This window comes from Xyrauchen texanus, chromosome 16 (assembly GCF_025860055.1).
Source record: "Xyrauchen texanus isolate HMW12.3.18 chromosome 16, RBS_HiC_50CHRs, whole genome shotgun sequence".
Classification (NCBI taxonomy): domain Eukaryota; kingdom Metazoa; phylum Chordata; class Actinopteri; order Cypriniformes; family Catostomidae; genus Xyrauchen; species Xyrauchen texanus.
In genome coordinates this window covers 18,502,552-18,528,128 of record NC_068291.1, presented here as the reverse complement: position 1 = coordinate 18,528,128, position 25,577 = coordinate 18,502,552, and the positions used below count along the sequence as shown (strand labels likewise).

The 25,577-nt window shown below is 37.3% G+C and overlaps 2 protein-coding genes across 5 annotated transcripts in view; one reads left to right on the top strand and one right to left on the bottom strand.

Annotated features, from left to right (window-relative positions):
• The first annotated feature begins 1,048 nt into the window (after positions 1-1,048).
• On the top strand, positions 1,049-3,507 carry id2a (inhibitor of DNA binding 2a). The gene is made up of 3 exons (XM_052146142.1): positions 1,049-2,071; positions 2,253-2,313; positions 2,643-3,507. Exons 1-2 carry the CDS (start codon positions 1,721-1,723, stop codon positions 2,307-2,309), a joined length of 408 nt encoding a protein of 135 aa, XP_052002102.1. The 5' UTR covers positions 1,049-1,720; the 3' UTR covers positions 2,310-2,313; positions 2,643-3,507.
• A 1,879-nt stretch (positions 3,508-5,386) lies between these two features.
• The window catches only part of kidins220a (kinase D-interacting substrate 220a), an 83,961-nt gene continuing 63,770 nt past the window's right edge, over positions 5,387-25,577 (bottom strand). For 2 of the 4 annotated variants that reach the window (XM_052145511.1, XM_052145512.1), the window contains exons 23-31: positions 25,260-25,438; positions 22,668-22,900; positions 19,199-19,309; positions 18,160-18,216; positions 14,526-14,555; positions 12,892-13,029; positions 11,895-11,993; positions 10,711-10,935; positions 5,387-8,162 (exon numbers count right to left, since the gene is read on the bottom strand). In XM_052145511.1, coding sequence (XP_052001471.1) covers positions 7,065-8,162; positions 10,711-10,935; positions 11,895-11,993; positions 12,892-13,029; positions 14,526-14,555; positions 18,160-18,216; positions 19,199-19,309; positions 22,668-22,900; positions 25,260-25,438 — 2,170 coding nt within the window. In that variant the 3' untranslated portion in view covers positions 5,387-7,064. The remainder of the gene's footprint in view (positions 8,163-10,710; positions 10,936-11,894; positions 11,994-12,891; positions 13,030-14,525; positions 14,556-18,159; positions 18,217-19,198; positions 19,310-22,667; positions 22,901-25,259; positions 25,439-25,577) is intronic. The other 2 variants (XM_052145513.1, XM_052145514.1) reach the window with 2 other exon arrangements.

Genomic DNA, 25,577 nt, shown 5'->3' with positions numbered 1-25,577 from the left:
TTTTTGTGCTGCGTAAAATGGCATGTTAATTTGAAGTCGAAAGATTTCCATTAAGAATGCAGAACTAAAATAAAATATATTATGTGTATATATATGTTTGAATGTAGCTTTCATTTTCTAATGAGTGATCATGAGATTGCTTGAGGTGCATACCGACACATAAACACGACGAACATCTGTTCAATCGGATATGCACAAACAACCAGGAAATCTGTCTCTATAGCTGCTTAGCATGTGTGAACAGTGTTTTCTTCTTCTTCTTTTTTTTGTTTGTAGGCTACTAACTCTAGACTGCCAAAAAGGTAAAAAAAAAATAAAAAAACGGAAATGTATTTCACAAATCCGGGTCAGGAGAAAATAAAAACATGTTTCCTGAATAATTGAATGTCACTTCAGTTGCCGTTGTGCAATATATCCCAGTCAGTGATTTCTACATGTCTGACAATCACAACGCACTCACATTCCGTAAGCTGCACTTGAGAGCAGGAGGTGTTGACTGAGTGGATCTCCTGTCTCGTTAAGTCCGACCAACTGTCATCACTATTACATCTTAAATGAGCCTCATTATAGGCCTAAAGACTGCTTGCCTAATCTCAGGCGTTCATGATGTGTTTAAACCAACATAAACATTAAGACCGCACCACCAACTGCATATCATACAAACCTGTCTGAGTTTTAGAATCAGAATCACTTTATTGCCAACTATGTTCACACACACACAAGGAATTTGTCTTGGTGACAGAAGCTCCCAGTGCACAAACAATACAACAGTTAATAATAATAAAAAAATAGAATTAAATAAAAAGTTAATAGAAAATAAAGTATTTATAGAAATACACAATAGGACTAATATATATATATATATATATATATATATATATATATATATATATACACATACACTTATGTACATTATACAAATCCAAATAGGTTATATACAGAAGCAAGGGAATGTAATGACAGAAGAGGTATAAAGATTGTGGTGCACTCTGTGTAAGCCAAATTGTGTGATGTTGGTAGCTACATCAATTTCAATGACAAAACTGTATAGATAAAGAACAGCTAAATAATGGTTGTCTCCAACTTAACAGAGGCAACTTAATATTGTTGGTAGATTTTACTTGCTGCATTACATATTTATATAAATATATTAGATATTAACACACACACACGCATAAAATACCCCGTCTACATCGTATCTATTAAAATACTCCTGCTGTATAGAAAATGTAGCCTGCAGTATAACATTGAGCATCAAGCGCACGAGGCCACACCAATTTTGTTGAGATACATTTTGATAGCTGCATTAAATAGAAATCGATTAAAGCGTGAAAACAACCCCTGTGCTGGCAAGTTACTAATTCTCTTGATCGGAAACAGGTACACTGATTTGAGAAATTATCTTTGGAAGCTGAAGGCAGTCAGCGCCACCCCAAACAGCCGCTTTCACTGGTTAAGAACGCGGAAGAAATGGGCGGGTCTTGTTCCCCCATTCCAGCGACCAATGGCGTGCCTCGAAAGAGATGATCGACGCGTCCCTTCGCACCAATCAACGCGATACAAACCAGCGCGTGAACAACCCACCCAGCTGGGTATATATACAACGATGACAGCTCCCACATCCACTGCGTTTGCTTCAACAGACCAGTGAAAGAGGAACTCTCGAACAAATAAGCGATTCTTTCAACGAAAAAACGTACCATTGTAAACAGGTATCAACATGAAGGCAATAAGTCCAGTGAGGTCTTTCCGGAAAAATAACGCGAACGTGACGGAGCACAGTCTGGGAATCTCACGGAGCAAGACCCCGGTGGATGATCCTCTCAGCCTGCTGTACAACATGAACGACTGCTACTCCAAACTGAAGGAACTGGTGCCCAGTATCCCGCAGAACAAGAACGTGAGCAAAATGGAAATCCTGCAGCATGTCATTGATTATATCCTGGACCTGCAGATCGCACTTGACTCGAATTCGGCGATCACCAGTCTCCATCACCCGCGAGGAGGGCAGGAGACATCCAGAACCCCCCTGACAACTCTCAACACAGACATCAGCATCCTCTCGTTACAGGTAAATCGGTGATTTATGTGTCGTGTCTGGAAAAAATGGAACTTAAAAACACGGCAAAAAGAATGCGTCACAAAGACTATTTACTTTAAGCCATTCTCTTTGCATAAAGGTGACTGTAATGCTATTGTATCTAATGTATTGATTTATTGACAGCGCAAATAAATGCATTTTTCCTTTTTAGACGCCAGAGTTGCAAGCAGACTTGATTACAGAGGACAGCAGGACACTTTACCGTTAAACAGGTAAATGCCCTTAACACACTGCTTTATTATATGCAGTAAATGCTTCACTGTTGTAAACGATGTTTTAACTCTTAATAACTAATCATAAATAGATTCAGAATCCTCATTATGTCACATAAGTTGGTGAAAGTATGTAATAAGCGTCATCAGAGGTGGAATGAAAGAAGGCAGAAGTTGTGCTCGTGTGCATCTGGAGATCAGGGGTTTTGCTCGGTCTCTGAGTGTTTTGGTTAAATGTTCAAACTGCGGCTTCCTCTCTGGCGCCAGACTGTCCGGATCTCTGCCCTGTTTGCATTCTCTTAATGCGCCTCTTTCTCAATCTTTTGCAGGTGTTTGGTTGAGACACAACAACACAGGACCTGGGAACCAACTTTTCCTCCAATTTCTGTTCTCGGTCTGGAGGTTCTTTTTTCTTCTTCTTCTTTACTGTAAATTAATCCAGAGACTTGTTTTGCTTCCCAAAGGACAATCCATGTGATGTGTAAATAAGTTTGGACTTTGGTTATTTATCTTCTAAAAATACTTATTTGGTCCCTTCTTCAAGTGGAGAAGCAGCACTATATTCCCTGAAAACACGAGGGAAACAAATGAAAATGCTCACAAGGAACCTTTTCTCTGCAACGAGCAGTCTGACTTTTTTGTTTTGTGAAGACCGTGTGAATGGAAGAAGACATGGTTAGTTACTGTACAAAGTTTAGACCTGTTTTTGTCAATTCTTTTGGCACATGAAGGACTGGACGTTTGAAAATGACATGATGAAACCTTGTGAACTCTCAGAGTTGTATCTTGTATAGTTGCAGAAATTGGACTGTCAGTATCTGCAAAGTGTTATGCTGTATGCTGAGACTTTTTATAAAAGTAATATTGTAAATCATACTTTTTTTTTTTTTTATACAAAATAAATCAAATGCTTTATTTGACACTGGTCTGTTATGGTGTAAAATGTTAATCTATACTTTTGTTGGCAAATCTACTCTATATTGTACAGTGTATTGGATTTGCCTGGAATATCCTTTTAAGGATGTCATCCCAGTAAATGCAGAAAGTTCCCCTTACATTAGCATTTGGTTATTAAAATTGTTTTGGGAAACCAATTCTTAAAGTTCTAGGAATTTTTATTTTTTTCTGTAACCATAAACTAATGTTCCCAGAACAATGCAGGGTGGTTTTTTGTGTGGCAACCGAACAAGAACCTACACAGAACGTTCTCTGGTGGTTATTTTTATAACCAAAAACTAACGTTCCCAGAACGTTCTGGGAAACAACAATTGTTAGCTGGGATTGGCCCTTGACCCATCTGGCATATTTGCAAATTCTAGTCAAGATCCTGAATGAATGCATCTTTTATATTGCCATATGGCTGTGCAAAAAGGCATTTATTCCAGTTCTCAATATAGAGATGACTGCTGTTGTTTTAATATCGGTGTTTGCAGATATTAGGCCTCTCCAAGCAATTTTGTTCCGATTAACCTCTTTCAAAACATTAGGCTACATAAGGTGTCTGGAAGGACATTTTACAGGCTGAACTTTTGAACTGTAGCATAAAAGCAGTTCTGTAAGTGCCATTATGAGCCCAACGGCATAAATCAGACACCCGGATGAAAAACTATTTTACCGCCACATTTGTCGTGGGCAGCGCGTTAAGTACAAATTCTTAATATTAGTATAGCCTATCAAACATCAAATGTAAGAGTTAAATCGCATTTTTAAGATTAGCATTTTAAGAAAACAATGCATTTGTGACAGCAGTCAAAACGTACATTAGCGTAGATGTAATACAGCGTACTAACTGTCTACAGACGCACAACAAAACAGAAAAGCTAAACAGCAAATGTCCTTTTTATTTCCTGTCGGACATTCCTGTGAAGTGTATTCAACTGAAAAGGTCGCAAGTCCTCAACACCTTCAATGCTGTTCTTGATGTGAAGAGTGCGCCACCTGCCGGCGGCTTTACCTCAACTCTGAAAATAAATATTACCAATGAGCCTTTTGTCACTTCAATTGAATTCATTCTGCAGAAAATGCCAACACTTCGACTGACACTTAATACAAATCTCGTCAAAATAATAAAACTCACTTGGATGTTTTGAAAATAAGTATCTTGCCCACCTCACTAGTGAAGTATCTGTTTTAAAAAAGTAATAAAACTACAATTTAGTGAGGAGATTTTCCCATACATGTTTGATATATTTCAGTTAAATGTAATTCAATGTAGGGTACAATGGAGCTAAAGGCACATCTTAAGGAAAATGTGTTTTTTTTTTTCCTGATCAAAATGTATCAAGATTGAAATTAAAATTTTTATTGAATATTGATGAAGCAACATGATTAGTGTGAAAATAAATAATAATGGAAGGTCGTTTTGATTTAAATTCATTCAAATAAAGTAATAAAAATTATAGGGCAATATTTATAAACTTAGGAAAATACTTTTGAGACTGCAAGATGCTTTTTTGAGAAATACATTGAGAAAATGCTTATTCAAAATAATCACTTCAGCAAGGGCTAAACATTCAAATTTCAATCACATTTGATTTTTCATAACATCTATAAACTAATTAATCTCCATGACGATTGAATCAGTCAATGTGAGCCCACTTTGAACATTTATCATAAATCTATTCACCCCACTTAAGAAAAACACTGTGTTTTTCATTTATCGGACAGTTATTACATTTTTTTAATTATTATTTAAACAGCTTGAACAAAATTGAAAATTATCAATATTTAATTAGGGTTCATTTCATCTCATTAGCTATATAAATAATCAAAATGTAAAAATAAATAAATATATACTGTATATATATATATATATATATATATATATATATATATATATATATATATATATATATATATTTATTTTTTTTTTTATACATTGCATGCAAGGATCTCATGGATCAGGAATATTTGGCAGTGTACACTGACAAACCGGTGGTATGAAAAGCACTGTGGTAGTTTATGTTGTTTTGGGAGAAAATATAATCAGAAGTGCCTTTTAACCTGGGGGGGACCTTTAGCCCTGTTTTACTCTATATATTTTAATATAATGACAATCAGACCGCAGTGTATTTAGAAAGCAGATTTATTAGCCTACTACGAGAAAATAGGACAAAACTGTTTGAGGAAATGTCACTTGACTTGGCATACATGCAAAATATGCCTCACAGAAACCACTGTTATTTCTTGCCCTTCTCTTAATGTAATGGTGATGTGCACAAACAGATTCACTCGTTTTAACCAAACACTTTAAAGCTGAAACACAAACTAGAGGTATGACCAAAATGAACCGGTCAATTCAATTACAAATATGTAACAGCTTTTATAATACCGATCACAGCAAAAACACCAACTCTATGTGTGGTTAAATCCCCACTCTACTAAATGATGATAATAAGGAACTACACTACATCTTTAATGTTGCTAAAGCAGCATGAAATAACATTTGCTCTAACAAATCAGAAACTACGAACGGCTTCACAAACTGTTCATTGCGACATATTTTAAAGGGATAGTTCACCCAAAAATGCATATTCTCTCATCATTTATTCACTCTCATGCCATACCAGTGATGTATGACTTTTTCTTCTGAACAAAAACAAAGATTTTTAGAAGAATATTTCAGCTTTTTAGGTCCACACAATGCAAGTGAATGGTGACGAAAATGTTGAAGCTCCAAAAGGACAAAAGCAGTATAAAAGTAATCCATAAGACTCCATTGGTTTAATCCATGTCTTCAGATGCAATGTGATAAGTGTGGGTGAGAAAAAGATCAATCTCCACTTTCACTTTCACATTCTTCTTTTGTTTTTTTGCGATTTGCATTCTTTGTGCATATCGCCACATACTGGGTAGTGAGGAGAATATATGGTAAAAACGGACCTAAATATTGATCTGTTTCTTACCCACACCTATCATATCGCTTCTGAAGACATGGATTAAACCACTTGGGACGTGTGGATTACTTTTATGTGGCGTTTATATGCTTTTTGGGGCCCACACATTGTATGGACCTACAGAGCTGAAATATTCTTCTAAAAATCTTTGTTTGTGTTCATCAGAAGAAAGAAAGTCATACATATCTGGGATAGCATGACGGTGAGTAAATGATAAGAGAATTTTCATTTTTGGGTGAACTATCCCTTTAACACTACTCAAACAAGAGCTACAACATGTCTATTCCTTTTTCCCTACTCCAGTCAATTTAGGAGCACTTTCTTGGACCGATGTGTTTTATTAGACAGGAAAATGAAGGGTGAGGAGAGCTGAAAATATGTTCGGGAGTTGACGCAGTCTGGACTCTAATGAGCTGTAATTTCGCAAGAGCACACATGCTACTTCTGCACTACTGCTCTGACTAAGAGCACATTTATTATGATTTTGAACTGATCAGTAAAGTCTTCAAAGAATCTAATCCAAGTTTTCGAATCTAATAGTGTTTTAAAAAGTTGAATGAATGCAGACTCTCCACACAACTATAATGCACAAGTTTGCCACTCATTAGACTGCTTTACATTGATTTAAAGGGATAGTTCACCCAAAAATGACAATTCTGTCATCATTTACTCACACTCATGTTGTTCCAAACTGCAATAGGTATTAGGCAGAATGTTAGCCTGCAAAGAAAGTGAAGGCTGAGAAAAAAAATAAAAAAATAAAAAGGCATTCATATGGTTTTGGAACAGCATTAGGGTGAGTAAATGATTACAGAATTTTCCTTTTGGGCTGAACTATACCTTTGCATTTGGTTCTTACAGAACACTTTCTCGTTCCTCAGAAGCATCGATTGCAGCCGCGGTCGATGCTGCTCTCTTCAAGTGGATTCCACGCAGGTTCTGGTTGGGCAGCGGTGTGGTCTCGGTGCTGGAGCCGGGCCCTATAATGAGTAATGGGGAGTCAGTGGAGATGGGTTTCTCCTGCTGCAGGACAGACTGCTGGCTGCTGTTGTTAATGTTGTTGAGTGTTGCATTATCAGGTGAGCAGTTGAGGTTGTTCACAGCTGAAGCAGGCCAGCTCTCCTCTGGGCTGCTGGTCAGAAGGCTGCTCTCAGACGGAGCATCAGAACAGATGGACATCCGGGCCACAGCCTCCTCTTGCAGGTTACTCATCCTATGTGGTAGGACTCGCTTCTTTACCGGACTCTCAAGAACTAGCTCAATCAGATGGGTCTCCTCCTTTTTCTTCTCAATGGACTTCTCCTCTTTCTCCTGAGCTGGATCAATCTCTTCAGCTTGTAGTGAGCGATCAGATGAGCTCCTGCTGGACCTCACATCAGAGTCAGATGATTTCTTGTCCAGCATAATGTCTGAAATGAAGCTTTTCCTCTTGGCTAAGAGACCAAAATCTTGCTCAGTAGCACAGTCTTCCTCCCTCAGCAGTGGGGTGGCATCAGTCTCCTCGTCCCCTGTCTCCTCTTCATCGCTGGGCACACTGTGGTAACTCGGTCCCTGGCCTTTGGGTTTGCGTCTGAGTGGGATTTTACTGGCAGATCCTGCCGTCGACTTCTCATCCTCCTCCGTGATGGGATCTAGGAGGCCACCATCTGGTGTTAAGGAGAAATCGGTCACACTGTCTCCAGGTTTAGAGCCTTTTTTTGTCAAAGGTTTGCATCCCTTGTGCTCATTCTCCATAGACTTGTCTTCAGAATTGGGTTGGAGGAACTGGTTGGTCGGGGCTTTAGCAGAACTCTCTCCTCCAGGAACAGAGAGTTCCAGCTGGGCCATGTGGGTGATGTACTCCTGGTAGGCGTTGCGATATTCAGCCTGTTGTTTATCAGTCAGCAAACAGATGTCATTGGAAGATTCCTGAGAGTTCAGGCTGGAAATACTGGCCATCATGTGATTGTTGGCCTAAATGATAAGATTGGGTCAATTAATAAAGACAGTATTACTATAAATGAGACAGTTTATAGTACATAAAAGTGTGACTATGTGCTGTATTCCAAATATTCTGAAACCATAAGATAGCTCTTTGTGGCTAAATACTGACTATATTTTCATTTTTGGGTGAACTATTCCTTTAAATGTAATTTTGTTACTCACACAAAGCTATATGGCTTCAGAAGACTTGTAATAAGTTATTCCTTTTGTTTTCTATGAAAAAAATTATAATATAGGGTTTAAAGTAATGTTCCTGGTTCAGTTCAAGTTAAGCTCAATGGACCGCATTTGTGGAATCATTTTGATTACCACAAAAATAATTCTCATCCCCGCTTATTTAAAAAAAAAAATAATAATATTATATATATATATATATATATATATATAAATCGTGGTTACAGTAAGGCAGTGTTTCCCAACTAGTGTGCTGTGAAAGATTGTCAGGTGTGCCGTGGAAAATTATCAAATTCCACAAATTAAATAAATGCATGAAAAAAATTATAATTTCAGGGATCCAAAATCATGACTCGCGTCAGAGCTGCAGAATACATTGAAGTCTATGAAGTGACTTTACACCAAAGTGTTTTTCACACACAGGTTTTTGCTTCACAAATAATGTCTTTGAGAGTACTACACAACAAGAAATATATAAGAACTGTCCAAATTTGTGGAGACATTGAATGCCTCATAATTTCTTTTAATTAAATATCACCTTATCATTTATGAATATCAGAGACCCCAGTTATTGGACTCCTTTAAATTCACCAAGAAAATGCTTAAACCTAAACATAACAAGTCATTTTATTACTCTGTTATCAAAGCAACTGCAAGCTTTTTTTTTATCTATTCCAAATACGTTTTCAATGTTTTATTGTGCACACCTCCCGCTTGTTTACGTGGCAAACTGATAAAATCGCCCCTCTGTGACACTTTCTGCAAATCTTGTCATGTGATTAATTCTTCTAATTAAGTCAGTCGATTTGTAGCCATGCAAGTTTTGATAAAGGAGACGGTATGGGCGCTATTGAAACTCACTATTTTTAGATTATTATTGTTGTCTTTTTGGATGAAAAATAATGCTCAGACTGAAGGAAGACTATAGATCTGTGTTGTTCTTTGTGCTTTATAACTCTATAAAGTCTCTTGGTAGATTTCGGTCGTGAATGACTAAAAATGATTCACTGACTCATTCATAGCACATAAGACACTTATTTGTCATCACCTAGAGACATTTCCAGATAGGGCTCACTGAACTAATCAGCTAATAAAATTGAACAAATTTGTGAAACAGAAGCAAAACTCACCAAAATACTCTTTATTTTGCAGCTAATTCTGCACAATTGTAAACTTGAATGAACTTGAATCACTAAACTAGCTGGGATTGGTGCTTTTAGCTTATTATTGAAAAAACATATCCCCCCAAAAAAAATTTGTGGACCAGTGACTTTTTTTTTTTTTCGCCCCTCATGAGTTTGCATCCCTGTAATTTGTTTTGGCATTGCAAGAAGAAATCTACAAATATGAATATTTTTCATTACACATTTAGCGCTCTTGCCACTTGTGACCTCATACAGCGTTTCAAGTAAACGCTACTAAGACAGACAGAAAACATGGACACATTCTTGAAAATGATAAATATTGACGATGGTTAGCCTATGTGGAATAGTGGTGTGCCATAGAATTTGTAGTCGTAAAAAGTGTGCCGTTTTCCTGTCTAAAAAAAAGGTTGGGAAACACTGCAGTAAGGCACATTCAATAGATGTGAATGGGGCCAGTCTGTAAGCATTAAAATACACTCAATTTAAAAACTATCGCCATATGATGTAAAATTTGTTTCATGTCATTAACCTTATCTGTATAAAGTTAAATCCAATATTAAAAATGTGTTCCATTCACTTCCAATCCAAATGTCTCACTGTAACAGCGATTGTTTAGAAAAACGAGGGAGGAGTCAAAATAATTTTTTGGGTTAATCAATATTATGCCACAAATGCATTTACATTTTTGAGTTGACTATTTCTTTTAATGAACATTTTCAGATGATCTTCAACACCAACATTCATTATGCTAATCTGAACAATTATAAACTCTTGTTTGTGTGTAGCAATGTGCAGTGAAACCAGCCAAGTGTTAACAGCTGAGTGCAGGAATAACTATCTCTGTCATAGAGAGCACCTCTAGTGTGTGTGGTCAGCTCCTTACTTCCTCTGCCCATCCAGGTCAGAAAAAACTGTTTCTCACCCAGTAAACCACACGCTATTTTCATACTGATGAAAGACTACTAAGAAAGCAGAAGCTAGGACCAAAAATGCAATGGCGAAGAAAATGTAAATGTAAAAAAAGCACAACAAAAAATGCTGTTTATTTTATTTGTTTTCATGCATGGACATGTTTGTGTTTGCCTCTTTGTATGTAATTATGTTCTTCGCATGCGGTGCACCTGTGTTTATTTATACACTGTACTTCAGTGTTGACGTGTCCAGCTGAATGTATTTGTGTGCACAGTAGTAGCACGCACCAGACATTGGGCATTGTGTTGTCTGGCGGACTCCTCCAGCCCCACACTGCTGAGCTCTTCAAAGCTCAGGTTGAGGCTATACGTGAAGTTTTCTGGGTTGATGTCTTGTGGTGCTTGAGAAGGTCTATGAGGCTCATGTTGAGTCATCACGCTGCTACCCTGCTCACTGCATGCTCCAGATTCATCATGCAACAGCTGGTTCTCCATATGACGTTGCTCTAAAACCTACATTATAGCACAAATAAAATGGTTAAATGGTTAAAAAGAACAAATACTTAGTCCTAACCAGACAAGACACCAAAACGCGATCTCTTCTATGTAAATTTTAGTTTTTGTTCTAAGCAGCTATGACGGTGACAAACGATATGATTTAAGCACTGAGTATAGGAATAACTGGAGGAGAGTTTCTGTACATTTTCCAGATTGTAAAAAAAATACAGAATTGTCAAATGTAGGAGATTTAGCAAAGAGTAACATTGTGAAGCTGTATAATATACTGTATTAAATGCAAGTTACATTCTATTGACAGCATGTTGGTGGCATGTTGTCAATTAGCACAGAACGTATTTGAATTGTACCTCAGTTTATAAAAACAAATAAAAACAACAGAGTTTACTGTTATGCACTTACAATGGAAGTCAATGGGACAAGCATATAACCGTTGCTCTATAGATTCCATTGTACATGCAATATTTCTTTAATAAGATGATAGAATTATCAGTTTTAGGATCAAAAGGAAAAATAAATCCCATGCCCTAAGCATCTATGTGAATGACAGAAGTACTCTGTGAAACCTTTGAGGCACGCCATCACAACTAGCCCCAAGTCGTTCCATTTGGACTTGTTTTCAGCCTGAAGAATGCTACTTTTTTGTAAACTTAAAGCTATTCAGATATTCAAGTGGACACCGAGCTCCCACTGACAATAAGCCTCCTTCATCCAGAAAGCTGCCATCTTGTACCAGATGGCTGCCTGCTTGCTGGCAACACAACATTCGTTTGTATAAGCGCAAATGGAAATCTGATCAACACAGCTACATGTGTTCCTTATTTCAACCCCGTCTAGCCTCTTTCGCTATAGAGAGATTATTCAACCTTTAAACAGTACAAACCACCAATAGATGACACAATAAAGACTGTTGGGACTAAAAACAATCTTTTACGTCAAGTTGGCTGACATCTTACCATTGCTCTGAAGAGATGCCAATCTCCAAAGTTCATGTTCATTTCCTTCTTGAGCTCATCGATGTTGCATTGAGACAGAACCCGACCGATCACATTGGCCTGGATTTAGGGAGACATAATTTGACAATGGTACACAAACATACATCATTTAAAAGTTCAATAATAAACTCTTTATCAATCTGATCGGAGCATACATTATTTACTGCTCCTATATACAGGTTTGGAGTAAAACAAACCTTACTTTTACAACAACTGAGATGATTAAGTATACAGGCTAATGCAGCACAGCTGGAAGGTTGACTATTGGATGTTTAATGGAGACATCAGGAATGCCACTTCATCCTTCAGATGTTGTCCATTGGAAAGAAAGCCCTTATTGTGAAACCTCTGTATGCACTACATGGAACTGATAAAGCTAGACTTTTCAAGTAGATGAATGGGTATTTACATGGATGCACAAGTTTACCACACACTGTCTTCAACAGAGCATCCAGTAGATATTTGTGTATCATTTTCACATGCCAACTTTGAACATACTCCATGCATTTTAAAGGCCTATTTGTGATCAGTCACTTCACGTGTCTTGAATGATCAGATTGCTTTTCGATTGCATGCGTCTCTAAAAAACATATATAAATCCGATCAAGTATTCTAGTGCTATATGCATATATAACAGAGTGCAATTATTTGATGAAAATAAAATTTAGCTGTATTTGACTTGGCTCATGAAAGCTAAAAATATGAGGTGGCTAAAATTGCTTTGAAGATTGCGATACAAAAGGCAACAGCTGTTCTGTGCCACATTTTCTTTGTCATCTTTGTGCTTCCAAGCTTTAAATGCGTCATGTTTGAATCTTTGGAGGGCATCGAGTTATCACATCGTTATCCACCTCGAATGAGTCATTTAAACAAACATTCATGATTGGATAGTTATAGCTAAGAAACTACTTGAAAATACCCCCTAATGCACATTTTAGTACACTTCTCAAATACACACCTTTTTGATTGTGCTGATGTACTCATCCAGCATGCTAGAGTCCAGGCCCTGGATCTGTTTGAGTTTCTCACACACACCCTCAATGCTCAGGGAACTGAGGAGGACTTGAGGCCCACTAGAAACCCCAGAACCAGAGACCTATGATGAACAAAAGCAATAACTAGTTACTTATTCCTTTAGTATATAATGCATTCTGGAATAGCAAGGCATCAGAAAAATAAAGCAATGCCTAACAAAAGCAGTGCAACTCAAGAAGGCACAGCAGCCATGCTTTATCTGCAGCATGCTCTTCATAAAACAAAGTAACCAAAATTCAATGTAACCAAAGATAAGATATTTTGAGCAGCCATGGGTGAAGAAACAATGCATGTCTGTTGATGTCATGGATATAGAGCATCATTACAAAACTTTGAATTTCTCCACCAATGTTCATTAGGTCACAGTCTTTTTAAACTATGGCCTGTATGAGTGTCGAACACAGTATCTACACAGGAAGTGACAAGCATTGAGTCGCGATGTTAGGAGAGCATTCACCAAACCTTAAACTAAAATTCTGTTAATTAACAAGTTTCCTGGTTAACCAAAAGTTAAGAGCAAAAGAAAACAGCCAATCACGTGGAGCCTGTTAAAGAAACAGTTAACCAAAACATTTACATTTTATCACAATTTATCTTCATGTCGTGCCAAACACGTATTCTTATTTTTCTTCAATAGAACACAATAATTATAACTCTCAAATCAAATATGACACCATTAGAAGTTTAATGTCAATGAGGTCTGTTCATGAGATTCAGGAAAACCAATTATGTTTGACGTCACTGGTGCATGATATGATTTAAATGTGCTGTAAGCGATTTTAGCCATTCTGGAATTTACACAAGCTGAGCCGTTGGATTAGCCACACCCCCTCTTTCCAAAACCCTGCACTCTAAAGATACGAAAAGAGTTTTATTGTTGTCAAAAACAATAGCAGCAAAATAGTGCCCTAAACTGTCAACTGTTATGAGCAACATGGCATAAAATTGCCATTAAGTCTCCATAATTTGCTGCAACTAAAATACAATGAGATATCTAATGACACTTTATGCATTAATGTATTTCAGGGAGTAGGAAATGTTTTTCATACCTTCCCATGAAAAACATTCTTACAGCACCTTTAAGAGCTACAGCAGAGGGCAAGATTATTAGTGAATAATGGCTTGAATTATTTATTATGTTCTTCACAAAAAGCTTTTTTTTTTGCTTTTATGGAGCTCGACAGCATTTATTCATATTCACTTTGAAAAGGGTGGGCAGATATACTTCAAAAATACACTTATTGCATTTCACAGAAGAATGAAATGATGGTCAGTACAAGATGACAGAATCTTCATTTATGAGTCAACTATTCCATGAATAAATACAACAACTTTCAGAGAATATACAGTCATCCTTTTGTAATGACTTTCTAACAATTCTGCTCTCAAATTCAAAAAGAAAAAGCAAAGACAGTGCACTTAAACTGAATTATCACAATGACAAAACTAGCTGTCCATCTTGTTCCATGTTTTGAAGTGAGGCAAGTCCAAGTGTGAGGGAGGCTTAAAAAACATTAGAAAACAATATGAGCAAGACAAGGGATTAAATGTTTGTACCTGCTTCACACTGAAGGGCTGAGATTTGATCTGGGAGTCACAAAAGGAGAGATAAAGAGAATCAAGGAGGGGAAAGGAAAAGAGGGATTAGGTCACATGATTAAAATCATTATAAATCAATAAATCATATAAAACTGATAAAAACACAATAAAAGAATGTATGCCAGCTTCCAACCTGTATGGATTCGACAGAAATGATTTGATCAAGTCAACCTACAGAGTAGAACTATGCAGAAGGTGCAACTCAAAACAACAACATTTCAGAGAAAGAATGGACTGGCAAAGAGACTGAATGAAGAAAAGGACAGAATAGAGAAAGAAAGACAAAAAAGAAACAGAGGACTCAGACAGACTTTTCGTAAGGGCGAGAAAAAGAAGTTCCATTCCAAAACGGCCCCACCTAGATGGGTGAGTGTTAGAACCGGGCAAGAGAGGGGCGATAAGAGTGTAATTAGCGTGAGGGGATGGGGAGGAGGAAACATACATGTTTGCTAAAGGAAGCAGCTCTCTCAGCTGATAAAAGCGGCCTCATTCAGCGCGACATCCCAGCCCTGCTAATGCTCATCAAACCAGTCTCTGATAGCAGCCTTTCACACCATATACAACAAAGCAGCAATGGGGGGACAGTCTAGAGATGGAATAAAATGACAGAGAAGTGAAAGAGCAAACAACAGAGCTGAAAGAGGGCAGAATATGAAGAAGAGTGAAAGCAGTGGCAGGGCTTGACTCAAGCAATCAGTGGGGAAGACGGACAGGGTAGAGGTGCTTTAATGGAGACATGCAGGAGAAGCTGACATACAAATGTGTGTGGGTGGGCTCTGGGGGATGATAAGTAGGGATGCACAACACATTGGTGAGCATATTTATCAGAGTAGCGCAATAGTTCTTTTTAATGGAAATGAAAATGAGTTTCAGTCTGCTCAATGGGTTGTACTGTTGTATAAATTGATGTTGCTTATTCAGGCGAAACATTGAAAATACAACTTTACAAATATTTTTCAGTAGACAAAACACCAGTCATCTGATCCAGGAAAGCTAACGTATTTTTAGCCAGATAGCATATTATGCTTTGTGTGGATTTTCTAATGATCTATGCATATTTTACCTTTTTAACTGGCAAGTTAATTCATATATGAATTACATTTGAATTAAATTCTACATTGGTGCATTGCAAGTTTACTTCCCAAGTCTTTAAAGTCAAAATGCTAAATAGATGCAGCGATCCAACAGCAAATTGTGTAAAGGATTTCAGTTGTGTGATACGATTTATTCAGTGTTCACTGTTTCAGTGCAAGCTAAAAGGACTTAAGTAATACAGGCAGAGAAAGGACAGCAACTGGCCCCTCTTGAGAATCAAGTGTCACATGCCACCAGCATCATGAGTGTATATATGTATAAGGGGTGTAACGGTTCTCGATAAAAAAAACAAACTGTATGGTTTGCCACCCACAGTTCAGGAAGCATTGGCACTGCGGTTCACTTCAAGTTTAATGACGCATCTGGAGCACAACGTTTTGTGAAGAAAAAAGCATCAAATAGCCACGCACAGTTACAACCTCCGCTAATGCACCTGAATGGATCTGTGGATGGATATACTCCGACTGTGTTTCACGTGGGTCAACTTGATGACATCACTGTGAGCGTTGTGTTAGGGATGGGCGATACCACTTATTTTCTTTTCAAAAATGATTAGACTTCTGTTTTGTTTACCCTTACAAAAATTAACAATTTCACTACAGTAACTATAGTTTAACCATGGTATTTAATTAAACCATAGTTACCACACAATTAACCATGGTTACTACTACAATATTATTGTAGTAAATCAATGGGTTCAATGGTATAGTAACTTTATGTTAAATATGTATTTAAATTAATAGAAGCCATTATTGTTCCTTTTATTATGCTACTATGAAAATTGTTAATACTTGATTATTATTCAACTAATAAATTAATTAATAATATGCAATAAACTGTTAAGCATTAATATGAGTGTAGTAATATTCACGTTAACACTTTATCTTGTATTACCATATATAGCCAACATAAACATTTGTGTTTTTTTTTATTTATTTGTGTAATATTATGTGCTTTTCTTTGTAGAGTGAAATTGTTTTCCTACTTAGAAATATAAATTATTTGATATCACGAGAAAAAGGCACCACAGACAACAGTAAAGGGCAAAAATTGTTTTTAAAAGAACCGTGCGTGTTTAGAGAGAGTCTCTGTACATTTAGAAAAATAATAATAATAAAACACAATTCACTCAATGGTGCTGCGGCATCACGTTATTAGATTGAAAAAGTTCTGGGTCAAAAGTTTGTTGTTCTGGCGGCCACACGTGTCATCAGTTATTCCATGTGGGCATACGCAAAGGATGGCATACGACGTATATATGCACTAGTCTACACACCAGAAGCTGTTTCTCTGATGATCAATCATTACCTCTACAAGACACTGATCCCTCTTGTTTGAACGAGTCTTGTGACGTCACAAGCGCTTGTCTGCTTGTGTCTTTCAGCATTAATGAATGTTAAGATGAGTGGAAGAAGAAACAGTTCCCATCCTGCATACGTATTTGCTAATATAGCCTAATCCATTTTATTTCAATTTGAAGCTTATGATTATTGTTCGTGATAACCAAATAAAAATACCCCTAGTTAAAATAAATAAATAAATTATTTAGAATCGATATTTTTATGTGAGGATCGATATTTTCGATACAACATCAGTATCGGAAGTATGGATACTTTTAGGGTCGATCCGCCCATCCCTAGTTGTGTGTAGTTGAAAAAGCTTCTGACAGCGAAGCCCCCTTCAGGTCTCCTGTTTGGAAACATTTTCATTTTGCAGTCAATTACAACAGTGATGGTTAAAAAATCACTGTTTTTTTTTACAAAATAGGCACTGATTGCAGACATTGCTCGACACGAGTGCTGTATAGTGGTAATACATCGACATGTGATCATTTACACCGAAATCACCGGGGAAAGATAGCACGTGGCCCGCACAGGGCCGCAGATGAGCCAAAACTGCACACTTAATTAGATTATTAATTACATATAAAGTCTTAATTTTAAAGAACCTAATGAAAACGAACCACGGTTTTACTATAGTAATCTAGTAGTAACCATGACTGCTCTCACCATGATTTTCTATGTAGAAATCATGGTACTGATACAAGGTAACCATGGTTTTACAACAGTAATACTGTAGTTTCCACACAGTAACCATGATTATACTATATATTGTGAACATGACAGTGACGACGTTGATTTTGTGGTTACTTTGTTTTTACTACAAATACCATAGTTAAACTATGGTTACTGTAAAACAATGATTTTTATTAAGGGCAAACCTGTTTAAGTGTTTTTTTTTACGAAATAGAGTATTCTTACTTTGAATTTGGCAGTAATAATTTTTATTTTTTTGCTGAACATGGAAAATATAGAACCATACTGAAACGGTGCCCCTAAAACCGCAATACAAACCGAACTGTGAAAAATTTGAACCGTTACACCCCTAATAAGAATGTGTCCATGTGTATGTGTTCACAGTCAACATAGCAACAAAAGGCTCTACTGCATCTTGTATGCACATATATAAACACATAAATACACGCTGCTAAAGTTACCATAGAGGTGGATGTAGGAGAGGGAAGACCCTCACTGGAGTCCTCTCTGATTATACCCTGATGAAGGGGCACAGTACGAATGAAAGAAGAGGGAAGAACCAGAGGATAAAAGACAGTTATAGAGCACAAACCACAAACCTTTAGTAAGGACATTTAGTGTGGGCAGGAGAGATGATTGACAGGGAAAATGGTCATTGGCTATATATTTTGTAGTGGGAGGGTGTGGCAGGGCGGAGGGCGGGGCCGGGTCGTGATCCTACACACCCGGACCCGTATTAGGCTAATTAAGCCTCCGTGAGGGATAAAGGTCGACTGCAGAGGATCGTGTGGCAGAATGACGAGAACCGGCTTTTCAATATAAATAATTGTTTAATAATAAACTTAAAAGAGAACATAAACACACACATGACGGACATGTCTGTAAACAATCCTTTGCAGTCGACCTTTATCCCTCACGGAGGCTTAATTAGCCTAATACGGGACCGGGTGTGTAGGATCACGACCCGGCCCCGGCCCCGCCCTTCGCCCTGCCACAGAGGAATCTATTACTTATTTCCCATACAAAGACATTAGCCAGTCATAACAGAGTTCCTTTACGTGCAAAAGCCTTAAAGGTACTGGAGCAAAAACAAAAAGCCCATTTAATTCTAAGGGTCAGAGAGAGAGAGAGGGTGTAATACTAAAAACTAAATCATGACCGTTTTTGGTGTAAAACACTTTACTAACATTATAAAGAGGACTTCGGAGTAAACAATAAAAAGATAAAACATTGTAGAACAATGCCTATATATAAAAATGTTTTTTAAAATTAACTTAAATTTACTGTGATTACAAAGAGACACTGAGCAACCGAAAAACAACCTAATAGCCACCGGCTGTTTAAGAGGTCACAAGCATCTAGAAGCATATGAAAAAAGAGAGATACATATAGAATCATGAGACATACAGCAAAAGACTATATTGTGGTCATACAGTACACTAAGCACTAAAAAGTGTGTGTCTGTCTGTTGCCTACACATTTGGCAGACAGTGTACTTACTAGTCCCATGCTGGGGCCCTTATGGAGTTTAGTAGGTGGGTGTGAAGGGGCGTGATGGGGGTTGTCTGGGTAATGGCGAGGCAGGTGATAAACATGATGAGGGAAATAAGGCTATTCAAATGGAGAGAAGGCATGGACAAATACTCAGAGACTGATGGATCAGGATCAGATCATGGTGACAAAATATTCAAAATGAAAAGGTAAAACACACGAGAGCTTATAAATAGGTTGACCTTATTTTTAGGGCTGGGATATATATTGAAAATTTTTGTTAAATTATTTTGTTAGCAATATTCAATTAACTGACATAAAAGGCAGATAGAGTTGTGAAGATCGAATCATTTCCAGAAAGTTTTGAAACTTTCAGTGGATTACACTGGCGGCCAAAAGTTTGGAATAAGTAAAAATTTTGCTCTTATGGAAAGAAATTGGTTTTATTCACCAAAGTGACATTTAACTAATCACAATGTAGAGTCAGGACATTAAACATTTGAAAAATGACCATTACAATTTGAAGAGTTCTCATCAAACAAATCCTCCACATGCAGCAATGACAGCTTTGCAGATCTTTGGCATTCTAGCTGTCAGTTTGTCCAGATACTCAGGTGACATTTCACCCCACACTTCCTGTAGCACTTGCCATAGATGTGGCTGTCTATGTCGGGCACTTCTCACGCACCTTACAGTCTAGCTGATCCCACAAAAGCTCAATGATGTTAAGATCCATAACACTCTTTTCCAGTTATCTGTTGTCCAGTGTCTGTGTTTCTTTGCCCACTCTAACCTTTTCTTTCTGTTTCAAAAGTGTCTTTTTCTTTGCAATTCTTCCCATAAGTCCTGCACCCCTGAGTGTTCTCTTTACTGTTGTACGTGAAACTGGTGTTGAGCGGGTAGAATTCAATGAAGCTGTCAGCTGAGGACATGTGAGGCGTCTATTTCTTAAACTAGAGACTCTGATGTACTTATCCTCTTGTTTAGTTGAACATCTGGTCTTCCACATCTCTTCCTGTCCTTGTTAGAGCCAGTTGTCCTTTGTCTTTGAAGACTGTAATGAACACCTTTGTATGAAATCTTCAGTTTTTTTGGCAATTTCAAGCATTGTATATCCTTCATTCCTCAAAACAATGATTGACTGACGAGTTTCCAGAGAAAGCTGTTTCTTTTTTGCCATTTTTGACCTAACATTAACCCTAAAACATGCCAGTCTATTGTATTCAGATGCAACACTAAAACAAACACAAAGACAATGTTAAGCTTCATTTAATTAATCAAATATCTTTCAACTGTGTTTGATTTAATGGCAAGTGATTTTCTAGTAACAGATTAGCAATTTAGTGTGATTACTCAATCATAAGGTGTTGGAGTGATGGCTGCTGGAAATGGAGCCTGTCTAGATTTGATAAAAAATTACTTTTTTAAAATAGTGATGATGCTGTTTTTTACATCACTTATGTCCTGACAATACTTTGTGGTCAGATAAATGCCACTTTGGTGAATTAAATTACCAATTTCTTTCCATAAGAGCAAAATCTGTACATCATTCCAAACTTTTGGCTGCCAGTGTAATTAAAAAAAACTGATTCAATGATTCCTGTGTGAAGTCCACACATGGGATTTTAAACACTTTAAATGTTTTATTAAAAATATATTGACATAAATATTGCTGTTTAAAAGGGGCATAGAAATCCAACATATAAACATCATCAACTTGGCTCATGAATAATTTGATGTAAAATTACGATAACTGACATTTTTATCGTTAACTGTCATTCCAAAGAAAATACACAAATATCAAATTTCACTTTAACCTCTTCAACTCTGGGGCATTTTTGAGCTGCCGTCTGCAATTTTTCAATGAATAGAATAAAAAATAAAAACATATTCTGTTCACTACAGCTCCCTCCAAAAAGTCTTATTTTATTCCACTAGATGGCAGCAAGTGCTAGAATATCTTTTTCCCCTCTATCGCCTTCCATCACAAAATGCCAATCTGAAATGTAGGTGGCGCTCTAACACATTTTAGCCCTCACAGATTCATATTGATTCTAGTGCCATAGACATTCAGTCTAATTTTCAGTTCATGCACCACCCCCATTGTTTAATCGAATATCTCTGCCTCTGAGTGGACTAGAAGCTTAATCTGAGATCCTCTCCTTTGCGATGATGTATAACCAACTACACAAACACCAACCAGAACAGCTTGGAATCTGGAAGTGGAGGTTGATGACCATCTTAATTTTACTGCCCACATCTCATCAACCACCCTGTCTTGCAGAATCGCACACTAAAACATCAGGAAAATCAGACGTTTTCTGTCTGAATATGCTACACAGCTCCTGGTCCAAGCTCTGGTCATTTCAAGACTGGACCACTGTAATGCTTTGTTGGCTGGCCTCCTAGCTAACACAATTAAACCACTGCAGCACGTCTGGTCTTCAATCAGCCAAAAAGGGATCATGTCATCCCAATCTTGATTTTACTCCACTGGCTACCTGTTGCAAAGCTTGGCAGTAAAACACTGTAGATTTTGTTGAACTTTGTATGACAAATTGCTTGCTATGTTCCTCATTTGTGAGTTGCTTTGAATCTACTAAATGACTAAATGTAAATGTATAACATTTTATCATCAATAGTCAATAACATACATTTCTGATGATTTGTTTAGCATGCTTTTCCTTCTGAACCACATATTTTGTTCTGGGTATCTAAGATATAACACTGGATTATTCACACAAGCAAGCTCACAGACAATTAAAATAGGTCATTTTTTAGAAAACTGTCTAAGATAGTTTTTAGCTATTTGGGGCTTACAGCAGCAGTGATCGGTGCATAAATAAGACTTTTGTATTAGATGTCTTATTTCGGATCAATTTTAATTTATTACAGATATTATATTTCACTTTGTGATTCCTTTGAAAATCTTTCAAACCTGGTTTTAGGGCAACAAAAAAAAAAACAGTACAGTTGTACAGTTGCATTCCTGAGAATGAGAGCTTTCATTTTTTTATATAATTTGTCTATTTAAGTGCTATGTGAAAGACTATTATATTCATATTAATATTTCTACCACATGACCTCTAGGTGGTGCTGATTTGCGGCACAAATGTTTTCAGGCCTTATGCAGGAGTGAATGCAGGAGTGATGGTTTTAACATTTCAGGAATAAACTTTTTTGCGACACAGCGGCCCGCAGAATTGAAGAGGATAAATAAAATACAATGAATAATGTCAAAAGGCAAATAAATTTAGTTATAGCTTTAAATGGCAGGCTTTTATGCTCCGCCTCATTTTTTTTGGTGTTATGACTCTGTAGAGTCCATGTCAAATCTACTCTTTAAGGTGAATTGTTGTTTAAATGTCCTTATGTCCATATGATTTATAGCACTGAAACAGCACAGATATGTTTCAGCACCTTGTCAACCACATATGCATTTTGCCTAGACAAAATAACCAATGTCTCAGAGTCTCACCCGGTTGTAGAAGGGATGCTGGGGGCCGGTAAGCCCACTGAAGTAGCTGCTGTGTGGCTGGGCAGGTGTCAGCACTCCAGCAGAGGGGAAAGAACCAGGGAAAGAGCCTGTGGGAGAGCAGTCCAAAGTGTGCTGCCCAAACACAGACTGCGGCTGGGCCGAAGCATCTTGCAGGGGCATTGTGGGATAGCTGACTCCTCCAAGGTGCATCTGCCCGCGTGCATCTCGCACATCTGAGAAATAAAAGCAGCAAGGAAGAAAGATGGAGAAACCAAGAGAAAGAGTAGGAGAAAAAGTTAGATGCGAATCTTGGCCAGCACATTAAAGGCATTCAAAAACTCCCACTCACAGTCGACTTCAGCCAAATGAGGCTTTTTCTTTTTCAAGTTACATGCAAGAAAATAAAGTCTCTGTGGTTTGATTCTCTTCACAATTTGAAGAACATTGATGACCAAATTGAGTTTTTCCAATAGAATAATAGAAGAAGAAGAAGAATAAACTTGGGAAATAGCTCCCAAAAGGAACCCATTCTACCTTTTACCCTAAAATCACATCTCCGAGCAAAATAATAACTCAAGATATATTTTGTAGAAAACACAATTTCTGAGTCACACAGGCAGACCAAGTAAGTCTGGCTGGGTGACTCAAAAAATAAGCATCTCATGAAGATTCAGCGATGTTTCATTTCCTGAGGTGAACACAATGGGAACCTTACTCATCTCTCTGAGCTTCACAAAGGAAGCTTTATCACACAGGCCACTGTCACATTGCACCAAGCAACTTCTGCTGTCTCAAAGCACAGCACAGTTGACCATTATCATGTGATCAGTGATAATATCAGCTCCGATGCTCACAATGATGCAGAGTGTCTTTGTGGGGGTTTACACAGCTATACTTTTCCAAAGAAGTTAGCTAAATCATAAATAATGTTTTTATAATTACTATTATTATTTTTAGACTTTGGGTTAGGGTTCCGATGTAGTAATTAAAGAGAATCTTATCTAAAGACTAGTGCTGTTAGTCAATTAATACATTTAAAATGTAATCGCGATTAATCACTTTTTTTTTTTTTTTAGTTAATCGCGATTAATCACAGATTGCAATTTTACTCTATATATATATTTATTTTGCTGTCAAAATGCACATATTTCCTTATTAGCAAAGAAAACAAAACAATATGTAATACAAACAAAGCCTTCCATAGAATAAATATTGCAGAATGCACTAAAATAGCAAAAATTCAAGAAACATTAAACATCTAAAATCGCAAAGTCTAATTGCGAGTTTGACTAGTTGAAAGATCTAATCCCCACATAGGTTGCATTCTCATTGCAATGGGCTTTACATTTCTTTAACTGTCCTCCTCCACAATATTGATCTGCCGGCAGACTGTGGCTATCTGCTTTCTTACAGCAATTGTGAAGCTGCATTTATGAATCACATTAGGGTGTCAACACCAGTGTCAAGCACCACTTTGAACTCCACACGAACAGCTAAAAGCAGACAAAAAACAACTCATTCTGCATTTTGGTGATAGTTAAGACTTGATGTGCTTCTGTGGTAATTACAATGCACCTTAAATAGGCTGAAAAAACCCCATCAAAATGTCTCATCTGGGCTTGTTTTGTATATCAAATAGCGTTAAGAGCTCTTTTACCATCATTTGATCATGAACGCTGTGTTTGTCGTGTGTGTGTGTCAGTGTAATACTCCGGGCGGACATATTACAAAGGTTTCACCCTTCAAACTAGTGTTTATGCTGTATTAACAGTAAATGCGTTAATCGCGATTAAGAAAAATGGACGTGTTAAACCTTTTTACTTAATCGCATGCATTACCGTTAATTCTGACAGCTCTACTAAAGATCTAAATTATAGACAGCAAGCCAATAAAATGTATAAATTAGTGGAAAAAGTTTGACAGAACACCAAGGCAAACCACAGTATCTACTTTAGAAACACAACATTTAAAAAAAGAAAAATGGCCAAACCAGAGTGCCGTTACTTCACTTATTGCAATTTGCATTGGTTTTAGTGCCAATTTTGTTGTTACTGCAATTTTCACACTCAATATTCTCTGAATCTGAGCAAAATTAAGCCAAACCCATCAGTCACAGGACAGATCACAGTTTAAAGGCCAAAACACACTCTATGGCATGTATATAAAAGCATGCGCTTCTAGTGAGGAAAACTCGATTTTGTGTGTCGTTGCATTCAAAATATCAGCATTCTCAATGTTGCCGCAAGGGGCACTATAGTGGACAATAGTATGAAATGACTGCTTCTACAGTGAGTTTTCTCTTTTAAGTCAACTACTGTTATGGCAAACCAACAGTTTGAAGAGAATACTTCTGAGGAATTAGGATAAAGTTAATATATTTATGACAACCAGCACAGAAATGCAAACAAGCATGTCAAGCATGTTCAGCCAGACCATGAGTTGGTAATGAATTGGCCAAGCGCTCGCATCTGTGTACACATACTAGCGTAAAGTATGTTTCTTGCCAAAGAGACATGATTGCCTTGGAATTGTAGTATATGATATGTCTGCATTTACGTAGATAGCTAGGTAAACGTGTGTGTGTGTGTGTACCTGCAATGATCTCCCTTAGTTTGGGATCCAGGTTGACAGTGCAGGGTAGAAACATCTCCACATCGCGAGCGGTGAGAACAGGAGTGTGCGAGGAAAGAAACACTTCAAAACTACGAATATCACCATCGATCTCCAGCAGGGGCTCCACATCTTTGGTTGTCGGGATGCTTTTAGAGATCCTGCAATGAGATGGTGCACAGTTAACATACAGAATAAGACATAATAAGAGGCAAATATCAGGGCTTGGGACAAAACTGAGCCAGATATATAATTGTGGGGGTAAAACTGCCTCAATTAATTTAAGCGATTCAATTCAAG